The sequence below is a fragment of the Phascolarctos cinereus genome, unplaced genomic scaffold, assembly GCF_003287225.1.
Source record: "Phascolarctos cinereus isolate Bilbo 61053 unplaced genomic scaffold, phaCin_HiC Scaffold_1;HRSCAF=81, whole genome shotgun sequence".
Taxonomy (NCBI): Eukaryota; Metazoa; Chordata; class Mammalia; order Diprotodontia; family Phascolarctidae; genus Phascolarctos; species Phascolarctos cinereus.
In genome coordinates this window covers 114,329,788-114,346,928 of record NW_027555514.1, presented here as the reverse complement: position 1 = coordinate 114,346,928, position 17,141 = coordinate 114,329,788, and the positions used below count along the sequence as shown (strand labels likewise).

Sequence of the window (17,141 nt, the reverse complement as noted above, 5' to 3'; positions counted from 1 at the left end):
GAATGTAGGTTGAAGCATACTATTTGCTCTTTTGTTCTGATTCTTCTTTCACAACATGACTAATGTGGAAATACATTTAATATGATTGTACATGTATAGCCTGTATCGGATTGCATGCTATCTTGGGGAAGGGGGAGGGAAGGAAGGAGGAAAAAATTTAGAACTCAAGATCTCAGAAAAGTGAATGCTGAAAATTAAAAATAAAATAATTTACTTTTTTAAAAAAAGTACAAAAAGTTGCTGGTTCAGAAGACAAAGAGATTACCTCTAGCAACGTAGGAGAGGTCAGGCTTGATGAAGACGGCTTTTTGGTGTGGACACTGAAGAGCAAAGCACAAGAACTGGATGTATAATACTTGGATAGAAGGGTATTCCAAATACAAGTTATTCTCCAGTTGATAAATGGTCAATAGGATATGAAGAGGCAGTTTTCAGATTAAGAAAGTAATGGTTTCTATAGTCATTTGAAGAAATGCTCTAAATCACTACTGATCAGAGAAATGCAATTTAAAACAACTCGGAGGTACCGCCTCACTCCTATCAAACCGGCTAACATGACAAAACAGGAAAATGATAAATGCTGGAGAAGATATGGGAAATACATTGTTGGTGGAGTTGTGAACTGAACCAACCATTCTGGAGAGCAATTTGGAACTAAGCCCAAAGGACTATAAAAATGTGCATACCCTTTGTATCTCAAAGAGATCATACAAATGGGAAAAGGACGCACATGTACAAAAATATTTATAGCAGCTCTTTTTATGGTGGCAAAGAATTGGAAATTGAGGGGACACCCGTCAACTGTGAAATAACCGAACAAGTGGTGTTGAGTGAACAGAACCAGGGGAACATCGTACACCACGACAGTCACAATGTGCAATGATTAGCTTTGATAAGACTTAGCTCTTCTTAGCAATGCAAGGATCCAAGACAACCCCCAAAGAACCCATGATGGAAAATGCTGTCCACATCCAAAAAAGTCTGAGTGCAGACTGAAGCATATTATTTGCTCTCTCTCCTTTTTTTCCTCTCTTTTTGTTTGTTTCTTCTTTCTTGTAGTTTCTCCCATTGGTTCTAATTCTTCTTTACAACATGACTACTGTGAAAATAGGTTTAATATGAATGTATATGTAGAGCCTATATCAAATTGCACGCCATCTTGGGATGGGGGGAGGGGAGAGATGGGGAGAAAATTTGGAAATCAAAATCTTTTGAAGTGAATGTTGAAAATTAAAAATAAGTAATTTTTTTTTAAAAAAAAGGAAGGGTATTCTAAAAAGAAACAACAGTCTAAGAAATTAGTCATCTCATGGCTAGATCAAAGCACAGCAGTAGAACCAAATGCACAGCTCTGAATGCAAGCTAGGGGAATGTGAACTTTGTTTTTAATCAACAGGACTTGATATTCCATACAAAGCTAAAGGAAACCTGAAGTGCCATTCCATCAACCCCACCTCATTTTATAGTGGAGGAAGCCAAGGAACAGAAAGGTATTCATGGTCACACAAGAAGAAAGCATCAGAGATTATTTGAAGGGTGAGAGTCCAGGGTCAGCGTCTCCTGCTGTGCACCACTCTGCCTCTCCTTGGGCTGATAACAGTGAGTTAATGAAGAAACACGCTATGCAACAGGAAGAACAGAAGAGAAAGGAGAGCATGATGGAAGGGCCTGCTCAATCAGACAGCAGTAACTGCTTGGTCTTGAGTGTCCTTCTCAAAGGTAAGAAAGATCCCTGGTGGGAACAAAGATTTAAAACCAGAAAGGATCTTGGAGATCACTTAGTCCAATGAAGAGGTTGAGGGCCAGTGAGAATGAAGTGAGGAGACACACTGAGAGGAAGAAGATCCAGGGTTTGAACTCCCAGCCTCAGATTCAAGTGTCAGTGCTTCTTTCACTCATCACGCTGCCTTTCAGACAGAGCAGAAGTCACTAGGAACCCTGACGCAGCCACAGAGGTGGGCAAAGGGGAAACAACGGAGGGCTGTGCCCCCAGCCCCCAAAGGCAATGACAAGAAAGAAGTAATAAAGCTGTATAGTCAAGGACTGACTTGTTCTAAGAGGGCCCCATGTGGGCCTCGTGTGTCTTGTTACTGATTTCTACTATGTAAATCGAGGTGGTAGTATTAAAGATCAAAGGTCTGACTGACACCACCAGAGTTCCCAGATTGGCAAGCACACCAGCTTTAAGATTTCTCTGACCAACATTACTTCCTCACATTCATCTGTAAACAAGAACTTTGTTCAACAGATTTGGAGCTAGAAGAAAGGAATCTTTGAGATTATCTGGTTGATTCTTCTTATTTCACAAATGAAAAAATTCATTATACATTTAAAGGTCCCAGATGTCAAATGATTTGTCCACAGTCTAATAGAGGGAGCAGCAGACTCACTCATGTTCTTTCCACTACAATGGAAAGTTTTCTGTCTACTACACCATGAAGTTTGCTGCTCCTCTGACATATTTGGTTTGTCCAGGATGGTGCCCCTCTGGGGGAGAGGAAGAGGGAGTTTCACCAAATAAAGGAAGCAGAAAATCGAGGAAGAAAGAAACAAGAGTGTCTCTCACAATTTAGAGACAAACTAGGTAGCAAAGCTGAGAGAATGCTGGACTTGGAGTCAGGAAGACCTGAGTTCAAATCCAACCTCAGACACTAGCTGTATGACCCTGGCAAGTCACTTAACCTCTCTCTGGCTCAATTTCCTCAATTGCAAAATGGAGATAATAATAGCACCTAGGTCCCAGAGTTGTTGAGAGCTCAAATGAGATACTAATTGTAAAGTGCTTCTTCACCAACCTTAAAGCGCTACATAAATTCTCATTATAATTTGGCATGCCCATTTTCATATTCTGAGTACTTTTCTATCAAATGAAAAAACGAATCTAATTTCGCTTACTAGTTGCACTTGTATTTAGCCTTTATCCGGAAAGCCAAAACTAAATGATGTGCAATTATACTGACCAAGTTTGTTCCAAAAAGAGCAAAGAAGATGCACCTTCTTCCATTCTTTGAAAAGGTAGAGAACACTTAGATATATAATATTATCTCAGTTGGTCTGTTTGTTAGTTTTGCTGATCTTTTTTTCCCCCTTCTCTTTTTTTATTCTCTGTTACAAGGGCTAGATCACTGAGGGGAGTGGCATATTTGAAAATGAAGATGATGTAAAGACAAGATATCAATAAAAAATTTAAAACTTAAAATCAGATTTGGCAGAATTTTAAAATAAGACATCCAACTGCCTCAGCTAGCAATTATATAGTTTGAACTAGTCTGGAAATATGTAATACATTTTAGAAATATATTCATCAGAAATGTGACTTTTTTGTGTTGTATGAGTAAGTTTCAGTTACCTAGAAAATTCACTTATACATAACGCCTCATTCTCCTGGTAGAAATTTTCTATTTTCTGGACAGAGTGGCATTTTCATTAATAGTTTCAATAAAATAGATACAGGGACACAGGGACACAAAAGCATAAAATGACATAAAGATAAAAAAAAATAATACTTAGAAAATGTTTATAAAAAATTTCATATGTATAGAGATAACAAGTTCTCATTGGAATTAGCATGGAATAAGAACATACACCTCTCTCTAATCTAATTAATCCTAAGAGAAATCAACAAGGAATTTATATGTGGGCATTTTTTTTAAACTAAGATCCCTTCCTATTTTAAAATTCTGTGATTCCCAGAGTAATATGAAGCAAATAAAATTATTATGCCTTTGTCACCTTTAATGGAAAGAACCAAATAAATGGTAACCTCCATCTCATATATAAAGTATTATACATATACTTCAATCACATGTGAGAAATTAAACTGCCCATGAAGCTAGCTAAATATAGAAACAAATCTAAAAGATATATATGGCTCCTGGGCACTAATGGCTTATACACTACTCTGAACTGAAGGTCCTGGAAACTAAGAGCTCATACCTTATTTATATTGATTTTATATAGCATTAAGGGGTTCAAATAGCAAAGTTTCTTAAATGATAGAAACATCAGAATACCCTGCTAAAAACATAAATGATTCTCTTTTTAATATAATTCATGCAGTTTAAAGAACTGAATGAAACTGTTTAAGAAACAAAAATATCTACAGATAGAAACTTGTATAACTTCACTCTAATAACTGAAATTTCCAGGACAGTAAAGTTTCTAACTTAATTCAGCTTAGATACTCAACAGTTTAAGAACCAAACCAAAATCCAATACTTTTTTTCCTCTACAATATTTAAAATCTTAAGATAAAGTTGTTAAAACACAAAGGTATAATTTTTAATGCAGAAGAACTGAGCTCTAACAAATGAGGTCCTTAAGGCTTTGGGAAATTTATTATAACATCCTCAATTTAATAATGTATAAAACAAAGACCAAAAACTCTACTTTGAGTGATGAACACATTTAACAGGATACATTTTGAAAATTGAAAACTATTTTCTTGGCTTAAACAACCATTCCACTGTATACTGGTTCAAACCTATGTTACTATAATAACTACAGTAGCATTATATAGCACTTTAAAGGTCTGAAAAGCACTTTGCAAACATTACCTCATAAACAACCCTGGGAGGTAAGCGCTATTATTATCACAAATTTACAAACGAGAAAACTGAAAAAGAGAGAGGTTAAGTGACTTATTCCTGTGATTTCCCCCCCCCCTTTTTTTTGGAAGGAAATCAGAGTTAAGTGACTTGCCCAGGGTCACACAACTAACTAGTAAGTTAGTTAAGTAAGTTAAGTGACACAATTAACTAGTAAGACCACATTTGAACTCAGACCTTCCTGACTCCAGATCTAGTACTCTAGCTGCCTAATTTAATCTGTTTAAAATACCTGACAAAAGAGGCGTGGGACAGCAGGAAAAGAGGTTGCCTCCTCAGTTTCTGTTATACCAATAACATAAATACTGGTATTATATTTCTTTCCTCTGTCTACTACACACCTTATGAAAAACCTGTGCCTTCTGAAGAAACTAAGGACAAAATTCAGTCTCTTACCAAGAAATGACAAAATACTAACAAGAGATAAATCATTTTGAATTCATCTTTTAATCTCTTTTGTAGCAGATTAATAAAGACATGTCAGACTGAGGTTATTTCAACCGTTTTTCAGGTGCACTATAACTATTAAGAAATAAGACTAATTCAAGCTTATAAAAGGAAAAGGTATTGCATTACTTTGTAACCAAGTTCCTTTTCTATATCAAACAACAAATGGTTGACTTAATCTTTCAATCAGAAACAACACTGCCAGGAGCTGTCACTTTTTAACTAACACTGAAGGCCACAAAAAGTCTAAGGAAAATTCTTAGTATCTTACCTCCACAGACATAATGCTTATTATATTCAGGCAACACCTCCTGCTTTTTAATATCACTCTTTTAATACTGTATTTTCAAAGTGCTATAGATACAGGTTATACTTGCCAAAATTTAAGGTCATCATTTCAGAGCTTTGAATGGCAGTGGAACTGACAAAGCCTTCAAAAAGTGATGCCATCCAAGAAACAATTAAATATCTACTTCCTGACACAGGAAAACTAGCTGATTAAATGGGAAATATTAAAGACATGAAGCATGATTTGTGAATTATCAGATAAAGGTTCTCTTCCTACACACTTTCTATTATTACAAATAATTAAGAATTAAGAAACCTTAGGAATTTGACTTGCCAGAATAGTAAATTCTTAGTATAACAGAATATTGTATCTGGGATTAAGAAAATCTGAGTTCTAACCCGACCTCGCACTTACTAGCTGTGTGACCAAGGTAAATCACAACCTCTCTGAGCATTAGGTGGCATTCTAAAATGTACCCACTAAGTCACAGACCAGGAGGGAATCCTCATACACATCAATGACATACAGATGTGCTTGGAATGACCACTGGACTAGAAACTGGAAAATGGATGCTAGTTGAAGATTTGCCATTTGTCAGCTATAGCAAATCACTTATCCTCTCAAAGGCTCAGTTTCTTCATCTGCAAAAGGAGAATACCTGCCTTGCTTGTCTCACAGGATTTCAGTCAAGGTTAAATGAGAAAAATGTGAAAATGCTATACCAATGCAAAGTGTTCTTTTAACATGTCAAATTGTGCAGAGTATAATGATAAATATAGATATTTAGTGAATGACTATTAACCAACCTCTTTCCCCCTTGAACATAACACATTACAAATTATGACTTCAAAAGATGATCAGTGATATTATCACCAAGTATATTAATACTTCATAGTATTCATGAAATGGTTGTTTAACAATCAAGGCTGGCATTTTTGTAGTAGCAAAGAACTGGAAACAAAGTAGATACCACTTAACTGCTAAATTCAAAGGTTTTTTTCTGTATTCTATCTCCTTAAAGAACCATATAGAACCCTAATCTTTGTCACGAACGCCAGTCCCCAATACCTTCACAGAGTCTAAAACACTTATACCTGAAATGAAGTCCCAATTCATCTTTGCCTTTCAGAAGCCTTATCTTCTTCCTTCAAGGCTGACATCAGGAGTCCTCCATGCAACCTGCCTCATTCCCCCCCACAGACTGCCATATAAAAGTGTCCTTCCTCCTCAGGTTTGGAACTCACCTTGGTCCTCTTCACTCTCTACCTTATATTTTACGATAATATATGTAAAGTGCTTTGTGAACCTTAAAGCACTATAAAATATTAGCTATTATTATTGTAATATTTGTCTATATAACTGCTGGTCTTAACAGCAGAATGCAAATTACTTAAAAGCTGGGATGGTTTTGTTTTTATCTCTGGTGCCTAGAAGGTAGTAGGAACTTAATAAACCTTTGCTGAATTCAATTCAAATATTTTAACTACTGTGTGCTGACATTATGACATTTATCATCATGGGTAGTAATCTTGTGATTTTTTAATTTGGGAAGATTCAGATTCAAAAGTTCAATAATGTAACATCACCAAAGAATGGAGAATAAACAAAACAGAAGGCAGCTCAAATTTGTGGAAGATCTAAGCCATCTTGTGACTTTATTTGTTGCTCCTAAAGGCAGCAAACAAAAAACTTCTTAATATTCATATGAAATACATGAGACTACCCTCTTTCCCTTCCATGGGCAAACAGAGAGAAGAGTGAATTTTGGTTACAAAGGAAGCCTTCTAATATGAAGGCTAAAGTATAATTTAATAAAGAAAAGGTCAGATAGAAATATAACCAACCTAAACAATTAGACAAGAACCTGAACTCCATAACCACAAAAGAAAGACAACAGAATCAAAATCACGGGCTGGAAATAACTACCGTTGCTTTCATTACTTCTCAGATAACCATTTAATACATTAACTACTTAACATCAGAATGGCTAGCCTAAATTTTTTATACGTACAACATGAATATAAAAAGGTTTTTGCAGTATTACAGCAAAGTATGCAAAATAGTTCAGGGTTGAAGAAGAGGAGTAGAATTTGGACTTCAAATTATTGGCAAAGAAGTACTCAATTTGATGCTATTTTTAATTATACGTGACTGAAAAGCACTGAGGTATTTAATAAAATGTCTTAGATAAATATTAGATTCTCAAAAGCCACTGAGATCCCGCTCCCCTTTAAAGATTTTTTTTTATCAACCTAAGATAACCTTTATCAATATAAATTATCTTCTTCCTATCTGCTTAGATTTAGAGGCACCATCAAAGAAGTGGAACACTTAAGACTTGCTAGAGATAAATGGATAAGTGAAGCAAGTACAAATTTGAAAATATAGTCATTCCACCTGTTTGTAAAGAAACCAAGTTTGGGAGAAAAAGCAAGTCTTTCCAAATGATAATCAGGTTACCTATTGTAAAACACATTGCTATAAAAAAATGACAAAGATATAACTAGTCTCTCACAAATTCAAGAGAAGTAGCTTGTGTCTTGTAACCCAACAGCAGATACAACAAAAAACAAAGGCCAAAAAGAAAAAAAAAAGCATTCACAAGAAACTCGGGTAAACATTGAATCACTGAATACCTATACTCAAATATATGTCCTCATTTGATATTCAAAATTATGTCATTCAACAGCTGCCTTTCTTTACTGCCAAGAAAATGGGCAACTATCCAGATAATTAGACTAAAGAACACACTCTGATCTACTTCCTCTATTCCTTAAAAAACTAGTGTTTTAACACAGAGGATCCAATTTGGAGTGGAGGGAGGATAGAAGGGAGATAGAATAGAATGTTTTCCTTTCTTCAAAAAAAAAATTCAGCTTTGGCAACAACATTAACATAGCTTTTATAAAGTTAACAACTGTGAAGAATATCAAATTTTTACTAAAGTCCTATTAATGCTCCACCCATTTGACAATTGTTTTAGGTCCACTAATTTAAAATTAAAATTAAATTTGTTTTTAAAGAACAAAATAAGAGCTAAAGTTCCCTTGTAGGAAAGTGCTCTGTCACTTTAAAAAGCAGCTTCTTCCTACACTGATTGTCTTTGCCTCCAATAGTTGAGAAGATACAACCCATTTTTAAAATCCAAAATGTATTGGTTTTCAAGATATGTCAGAAGCAGCTCTTCTGCTCGGTTTGCATTAATAAGCTAACCAAAATTGCATACAGGTGAAATAAAGCTAATGGTCATTTATTATTGAAAAAAAATTAAAGCCAACAACCCTGCTCTCTTCTTTACAATGGGGAAAAAAATGGACTGAAATTTCAAGCTCCAGGCTATTTAACCAATGGAATATTCTACTTCATTCAAAGAGTAGTTTCTAGAATTTGCAAAATAGTCTTAAATCCAGTAATTTCCTTAGAATAAGAAAATAACTGACTCGAATATATCAAAGAGGGAAACCTAATGCTCATAAAAGTGATTCTATGGAAAAATACTACAATGGAAAATAAAGGTTACCTGTATGTTGAGTCTCTATATCCATTGAATCTACTTTTCAGAGGTTGTCAAGTGATTATAAGTTGATAAAACAAATTAAACAGTTGCTTTTTTCACATAACACCAAATTCAGTTGAATTTTTCAATACATTACTTGGCATTTGGTATTTTTTAGACAAAGTCACAGACAGCATATAACTGTTTTTAAACAAATGTACCAGAGCTGACCAAAGCTGACCAAAGCCATGCCTGGTTACTTGGTTTCTATTTTACAACAACCCATCTGAGATTTTATTAATAAAGGAAATACAATTCTACGAACCTAGAAAGATGAGATCTTTCACCTAATAAACAATGTATAAGATTTTATCCCACATACACATATGATTTCATGTAAACTGAGAAACATATCTTTATTATGTTGGTCAAATAACTCAAAAGGTCATGTCAAAAGGAGGTGTCCTCCAACTCCCCTTAAGGACACATGGCAAAATAAGGGAAAGGAAGAAACTACAGCCAGCGGTCAGTCGATAGATTAAGTAGCCCTTCAAATCCTATTATCTTCTGCTCTGTTTAAGAGCGTCCCAGTAGAAAACCATTACTATAAAAGTAGCCCAAGTCCTATCTCTGAAGCACACGCATCTAAGTCTTAGCTTCCAAGAACACACCACCGCCACAACAACCTCAAGGTCTACACTTGGATCCAAACAGAAATTGCCTTAGAAGAGTATCTCACTCTAATTCACCAAGCTAAGATTTCCCATGGCTAATAAGATTTTAAGTCACACTCACATATCTATATTATATAAATAGGAATGTATGTATACTGGTAACATACAGCAGGAAATAAGATGACAATAACTAACTCAACAACTCTTAATTAAAAGTTTACTACTCACAAAGTACTGTGCTTTGTACATGCCTTCATCATTAAATATCAACGTCTACTAACCTATCAACCCATAAGATATCAGGAATGCTTTTTTAAAATCCCTGACATTACACAAGAGTAAATTACATATGGAAGAAAATGTGAAAATTGGGACTGGAAAATATTAAAATATCTCCCTTATAATTCCTCCAGTCTGTTTCTGGCCCCGGCACGGATCTGTTCTGATCTGTTCTGCACTGACAATGTTATTTCATCTCTTCAGTTCTCCCCAACCTATTAAAGAAAAGGGAGGGAAAGGAAAAGGGAAAGGGAAGGCAGGGTCAGGGGCAAGGAAAAGGAAAGGATATAACTGCCTCCCCACAGGAATAGTGGGGAAAATTTTTAAACTGCTCAGACTGAAAATGCTATCTAAATTTAAATCATACACATGCATTATAGATAGACAAAAAGATAAGATCAATAAACACAACATTAAAAATATAGACACAAAGCAACAAAAATACTATTTACCTTTTTGGAAAGATAGGTAAATCTAAATTCCCTCCCTGGTAAATATAAAAACAATGTGATTTATAAAATGTAAAAGTAATGGAGGGAAGGGAAGAGGAAGAGAAAAGTAATGCTTACTAATTGCAAAAAAGTAAAATAGAACAAACTTTTTTTTAAAGTAATTTGATTCCGATTTTATTGTGTTTCCAATTAATTAAAAAATGGTCAAAAAGGCTCCAAATTTTAAAAACCCATCTTAATTTTTAAAATAAACATACATAATACTTTAGCAGAGGATATCAAAAACAAAATACTGTACTGACAAGGTAATCACTGTTTTATAGTCATACTTTTCCACAAGTTATTAAATGGCTACGAATTAAAGCAATGACAGTTTAATGACAACCAGAATTTCACCTGTGAATCAAATATGGAACCCAATCTGTGAAAATTAAATTGAGGGTCCCACATTACTCCAGATTTTGCCAGAGACTGGGGTATTCAGACCATTAATTCATTTAGGCCAACAATATATTAGTCAGACACTTTAACAAGTACTCCACTGCCATCAGTCCCAATTTATTGATCTTCATCACTACTACCATCACAGACATAGGGAACACAGGTACTAAGGAAGTTCAGCAGAACAAGAACGTAGATTTAACACACGAAGGAGCCATAGAGAACATTTATTCCAAGCACTTCATTTTACAGATTAGCAAACTAAGGACCAGAGAAGTAAAATGATTTTAACTCCAGTCTTATTCCAGATCCAATCCTCTTCCTTTCTCACTACAAGATGTCAGAATGACAGTTTCCAATCTATTTCTTAGTCTAGTAACTAAACAATGAGTCAAACAGTCTGAAAGGATATCAACTAGACCATACACTGGGGGTACTAAATGTTTTTTAAAACTTGTTTTAATCTAAGTGCCTACTATAGGGAAATCTGCATGAAAAACTCCTTATTCAAACCCAAAATTCAATGTTTCCAGCAATCAGAAATTCTACTCAACTAAACAAATACTAAAATAAACTGACAACATGGTCCAGTATTTTTGCACAAAATACACAATCACAAGATGACCAATAAATATAGCACATAAACCAGACTATTAATAGCATACACCAGGTTAGTTTTTATGGCTCACATTTGCAGCAATTTTTTTTCCTGAAAGCTGAATTTTTAGACATGGGTGTAACTTACTAGAACTGTAGGAATCAGACGGCCTAAAGCTGTTAATGCTTACTCATGTGGGTCCCTGTTTAACCAAGATAACTACCAGCATGTTATTTTTGTCACCAAAATCTAGGCTGAGAAGACAAACTCAGGACATTACAAGTTACCAAATCTTTTAGTTTCAGCTGGAAGAGTGAAGATCCAACTTCCATCCCATCATTTCACTAAAACAGAGACCACAGGAAATGGAAGCCAAACCACAGGTTCCCAATTGATACTTGAGCTGGTTAAAAGATTACAGAATTGTCTACTCTTCAAGTGCATAATGAAGTGTAACAAAAATAACCAAACAACCAAATTAAGGGTGAAAACAAAAGATTAATGACACAACAAAATAAAGTTTTTTAAAGAGGCATTTTCAAGGAAAATGGTTGCACATTTTCATTTCTGTATTTGCACTTATTTTTAAGTCAAAACAAAACCAGAGTAAAGATGTTCATTTATACTGACATTCTCACCACTTCTTTTTAAATAAATTTAAAATGAAAATTATTTAAGATGTAATTGTGATGACCTTACTTCCTTTATCACAGCATAATACATGTAGGTTCTTTCTACAAAGATTTTCATCTGCATTACTCACATGTTATTTGCCATGAAAGATCTATAAAACCCTCAAGTATTATAAGCAGCTAGCTCTGATGACCTTCTAGATCTTATAAGTCTTGCCTCTGACACTACTATATGACCCTAGGCAAGGTACTTAACTTGCGTCTGCCCAAGTTTCCTCAACTGTAAAATGGGGATAATTACAGCATCTACCTCCAAAAGTTGTTGTGAGGATCAAATGACATAATATTTGTAAAGCACTTATTAGTGAAGTGCCTAACACAGTAGGTGCTTAACAAATGCTGGTTCCTTCCTTTTCATGTGGAGTCCCTTGTACCAATGAAATAATAGGTACAGTTGGGGGGGGGCGCAGAAGTATATCGATCCTATAAAGCTCTTATTGTGACCATATTAATGAATTCACTCTACAACTCTACACCACCAGCAGTCCCTTTTCTAAAACCAATTTGAAGCTTGGCAAGTTAAATGTCTACTATACTTTGATTATGCTGCCTCTGCATATAGTCAGCTAAATATATTTCAAGTCATGTATTCTGCTTAAGTCATTGCATTCACTCCGGAAGAGAAAAGAGGCTGCTCTCAAAAGTGCCAGAAAAATTTTGTTTCTAATCACTATTAGCTATGCCAACAGAAATTCCTACATAAATTCCTTCACAAATCCCCACAAACTACTATTAGAAAAGAACCCCAGCTCTGGAGTTAAAGGACTTGGGTTCAAATAATTTTTGATATTTACTCTCTATGTGACTTTGAACAAGTCACTTGATCTCCCTGGGTCTCAGTTTTCTATCGGTAAAATGAAGGTGGTTAAATTCAATGGCCTCTGGGGTCCCTCTCCCAATTCTAGATCCATGATCCTATGATCTGTTAACTCAAACTTTCAGAATATATTGGCCTACCTAAGTACAAATACTGTGACATCAGACGCCCACTTATCTATTCCTTGCAAGTATTCTTTATCCTGTTGATTACTTATTCACTTCTGATTCTTCTGTTTTATGTTTTTTAAGTCTTTCTCTAGGCTCCCCCAGCCCCCTCTCTTTTGTATACAAACACACTCCGGTCACACTCCATCAGCTGTTTGGGCAGCTCCGCCCACTGCTCAGTTTCCGGGTAGTAACAGAACAGCCAATGAGCCAAGGGGAGCTGTGCCTGCGGCCTTTCGCCTGCAGACGCTTCCCCAAAACAAGCAGCTCCGGCATTTAGCAGGGGCCTCTGCTTCACAGATAAAAGGATCAGAAAGACTGTGCAACAGGGTGAGATACTGAAAAAACCCCCACAGTCAAGGGACCTAGGTGTAATCTGAGCAGTTTGTTCCTCCACCAGGGGAAAATTTAACAGCTTATTCCTAGAGGGCAAATCGTAGGTTAAGTACAGAAAAGCCCCAGTTCTTGTATGATATAAATAATCAGCTAGGTTTAAAACTGAAATTTAAAAAGCAACACTCCAGTTCTGACCCAGAAAAGCCTCCACTGGGCCGACTGGATGGATAAAGCGCCCTTCCTCTGCACACACTCAAAGGCACTCTAGTGGGCGAAGGCAAGTACTGGGATGAGGACAACATCCCCACAGCGCTAAGAAGCAATTTAAATCGGTTTTAGGCTCCAGAGGAAGGTTTGCACAACGACCAGGAGAGAAACAATGAATGAGTCAGAGTTTCAGAACATAATCACCCAGCAAATTATTTCAGTGCATCGGTGCAAAACACTCACTCCCCAAATAACTTAGCAGTCTGATCTCCTCCTACCAACCCAGTCACAAAAGAAAGATCACTGACTCCAACTAACAGGGGCCATGTCTCTGATGAACCTGTCCAAGCCATGGAAAGCAGGGGCATGACTTACAAGTCCATCCTCTTCTCTCCCTACCCCCACACTCTGTTACTTTAGTAGTATATGGGTTCCCTGCCAGGCTGCAAATTCTGGTGGCATAATATGCCCAGGAGACATCCAAAAATGGGCTGAAACAAGAGATTGCAAAGAAAATGGCAGAAAGCACAAACCCAAGAAATCAAGGGCCAGTGGGAGTAACAAGCAAGTACATTCCTTCAGACCTATTTTTTCTACTTCCTCACTCACTGTCTTATTTTCAACACCCTCTTTTTCCTTTCCACGTAATTTCACTTATTTTAGTACTGGGCTTATTTTATTTCAGCTAACTATATGAGTATATTATTTATATTCAAAAAGTGATGGCTCAGTTCGGGCCTACTGATCTCATTTAATCAGAGGAAGGAGGCCACAAAACACACAAAAAGACAAGGAGGAAAACCTAGAAAGGTATCTGAAAAATACGAACTTCTCAATCATGTTGTTTATGCTAGAAAGGAAAAATACAAACACATAGCAAAGACAACCCTCGGCTTTTAAATCCCCAGGATGTTAGACTACTCTACAAGAGACCTGTGATTTAAAAGCACCTCTGCTTTCTTTTGTCAGAGAAGAGTGAAGGTGGGGAATGAACAGGAAGCCACTGTATCTTTGTCTTTCTTCATCATCTACTAAAAATAAGCGACGAAATAAAGCCACTTACAAAAAAAAATTACCCTGCCCTTCTTTGTCTCTACCACCTCCTCTCCATAGATGCCCCTACTCCTAAATTCGGTAATCATTCTAGATGCCACAACTACTAAATGAACAAAAGGAGCAGTCTTGGGAAGGGCTCAGGTCAAGTTGGGCCTCACCCCTTATTCTCAACCTTTTAAAAACACACATGTATATATTTTAAGAATATGATATAGTTTAAAAAAAAAACAGCTAGAGTTCTTCCCTCCCCCCCCAACTAAACTAAACACTAGCTGAAAATTTGCATTGGTCTGACAGTAACACTAAATCCAGGATAAAAATAACTCAGGTTCTGCCACAATCAGAGTCATTTCCTATTTTCTAAACAAGACTAGAATCTGAAGCAGCTTTGTCTAAATACACACACATCCACAGTTACAAGTATTGCTACAACCTTATGAAAAACCATCAACACAACTGCTATCATCCATTACACATACTCAACCTTGCATCAGGAACAGTACATAAAACAATATCTTGGTTTACACCTTTTACCTAGAAACAATTTTATTCGTTTATACATCCTCTACACCTTTCTCTTTGTCTTTTCTCACACATACAACCCCCAAAAAATAAAAACTCAGGCCCAAACTTCTACATCTCCAGCAGCTAATCCCTAGCAAGTTCTCTGGGGTGGGGTAAGGAAAGCCACCTTCTTGTTCCAGAGAACACTACGAATAATCTGAATTTGACAAACACTTACCCATCCCCCACATACAAACCAAAATTTTTAATACTACTTTAAAACTCGGCCAAGTTTTTTGACTGAATATTCAATAGTACTACCCACCCTTTACAAAAGAGATAAATCATCCAATCAAAAATAGTAATGAATAAATAAATAAATAAATGAAGGAATTCTTCAGGAGAATCCAGCCAAACTACTTGTTATATAAACAAAACCCTGCAACAGGGGGGAAGTGGAGGAGAGGTGGGGAGGGGAGGGAAAGAAGGTAAACTGGACTTTTCAACTGCATTTTACCCCCATTTCCCCGCAGGGACTAACTGTTCTGGTCGCTTGGCTCATTTCCTCCATCCCCCACAACCTCTAAATCACCCTTTAAAAAAAAGACAAAAAACCCCTGGATTTGGCCCGGGAACCTTCGGGAATTTCTCTGGCTGAGGCCATTAAGTAAATAATAATAACCAACCACCACTACAAAAGCCTGGCCTTCAGTGCTCTTCTCAAATACAATCTAATCTCTCCAATGTCACCCCCACAACATAGATCAAGTGTTATTTGAGAAGGGTGTAGAGAAGGCATTATTTGAGAAGGGGCAGGTATTCCCCAAAACCCTAATCTCATGCTGTTGAGGGGTTTTCCTGTGGCGAGGAGTGGGTCATTTTGGGAAAGTGCTCCCCATTCTCTCTTCTCAGTGTCACATATACTTGCACAGGAGGGTGTTTGGCTACAGCCACAGAGGTCCCTCTTTACAATCCTTAGTATATAAGGTATGCTTTGTCAGACGCAGGCAGCAAAGTGGGGTTCTTCCAGATAGCAAAGCTAAAACCGAGAAGGGGTGCCTGACAAGTATATAAATGGCTATTTTTAATTGGGGGGAGGAGTTAGAGGACACTGGATAGAACTGAGTACTGCTTGCCTCTTTCTACTAATACAGAAAACAAGTGGGAATAAGAAAAAGGATTATTTGGTTGCCCCGGCTTACAAATATTCTGGCCAGGAATTGGGGGTGACTTCACTGAAAAAAGACAGCAACCATCCTGGGATATCCCCATCTTTGGTCCCTAAATTATACAGCTGAGAGAGAAAAGAGGGAAGACCTGTAGGGTGGGCTACTTAAGTAGCTGGGGGAAATAAACAAAAAGCCCACCTAGTCCCAGGAGAAAAGGCCGGTCTTTGGGGGTTTAAAAACTGTAGAGGTGAGGTCATAGATATGAAGGGGGTGCAGGAGAAGGGGAGCAACGGGTATTTGGAGGGGTTGCAGTTAATGGAGGCGATGAAAGGGATTGGGAGGTGCTGAGGAGGAGCCCTAGGCACGGGGGGAGGGGAGTCACGGACAGTGGGGGGGGGCAGTGCCCCAGGGCCCTGGTGGGGTCCCAGGGAGGGAAGGCCGGGGAGCGGGGGGGGGGGTCAGTAGGCGTCACCATTCCACGTCCCCCGAAGCACTACACAGAGACATAGACACCCACCCCACCCCCGGCCACGAAGGATACAGCTTGACCACGTCCGTGTCCATCCGCCTCTTGCCCGGGCTGGGGGATGACATGGTGTCGCCGCCGCTGCCTCCCCGTCGCCTGCGCCGCCGCCGCCTCTTCCCTTCCTAGGCCCGTCTGTCACGGGCCCCGGGCCCCGGCGCTGTGGAGCCCGCGGCCGGCCCGGCTCCTCCTGTGGGGGCGGCGACACCCCGAGGTCCGGTCCGCCGCCGCCGCCTCTTCCTCCTCCCCCCCCGGGAGGGGAGGCGGGGGGAGACACCAGACACCGTCCGGCTGGGGGGCTGGGGGAGCGCCCCGAGCTTCCCGGCTCTGTCTCTCTGGGGTCGTCGGCTCCGCAGCTGCTGCCCCGGCCCTGGCTCCGGCTCCGGT

The 17,141-nt window shown here is 38.0% G+C and overlaps 1 protein-coding gene across 1 annotated transcript in view; it reads right to left on the bottom strand.

Annotated features, from left to right (window-relative positions):
- The window catches only part of UBE2H (ubiquitin conjugating enzyme E2 H), a 150,203-nt gene extending 133,289 nt beyond the window's left edge, over positions 1-16,914 (bottom strand). The window contains exon 1 of the mRNA XM_021002387.2: positions 16,773-16,914. Within this exon, the coding sequence (XP_020858046.1) occupies positions 16,773-16,825 (53 nt within the window). The 5' untranslated portion in view covers positions 16,826-16,914. The remainder of the gene's footprint in view (positions 1-16,772) is intronic.
- Positions 16,915-17,141: the final 227 nt, after the last annotated feature.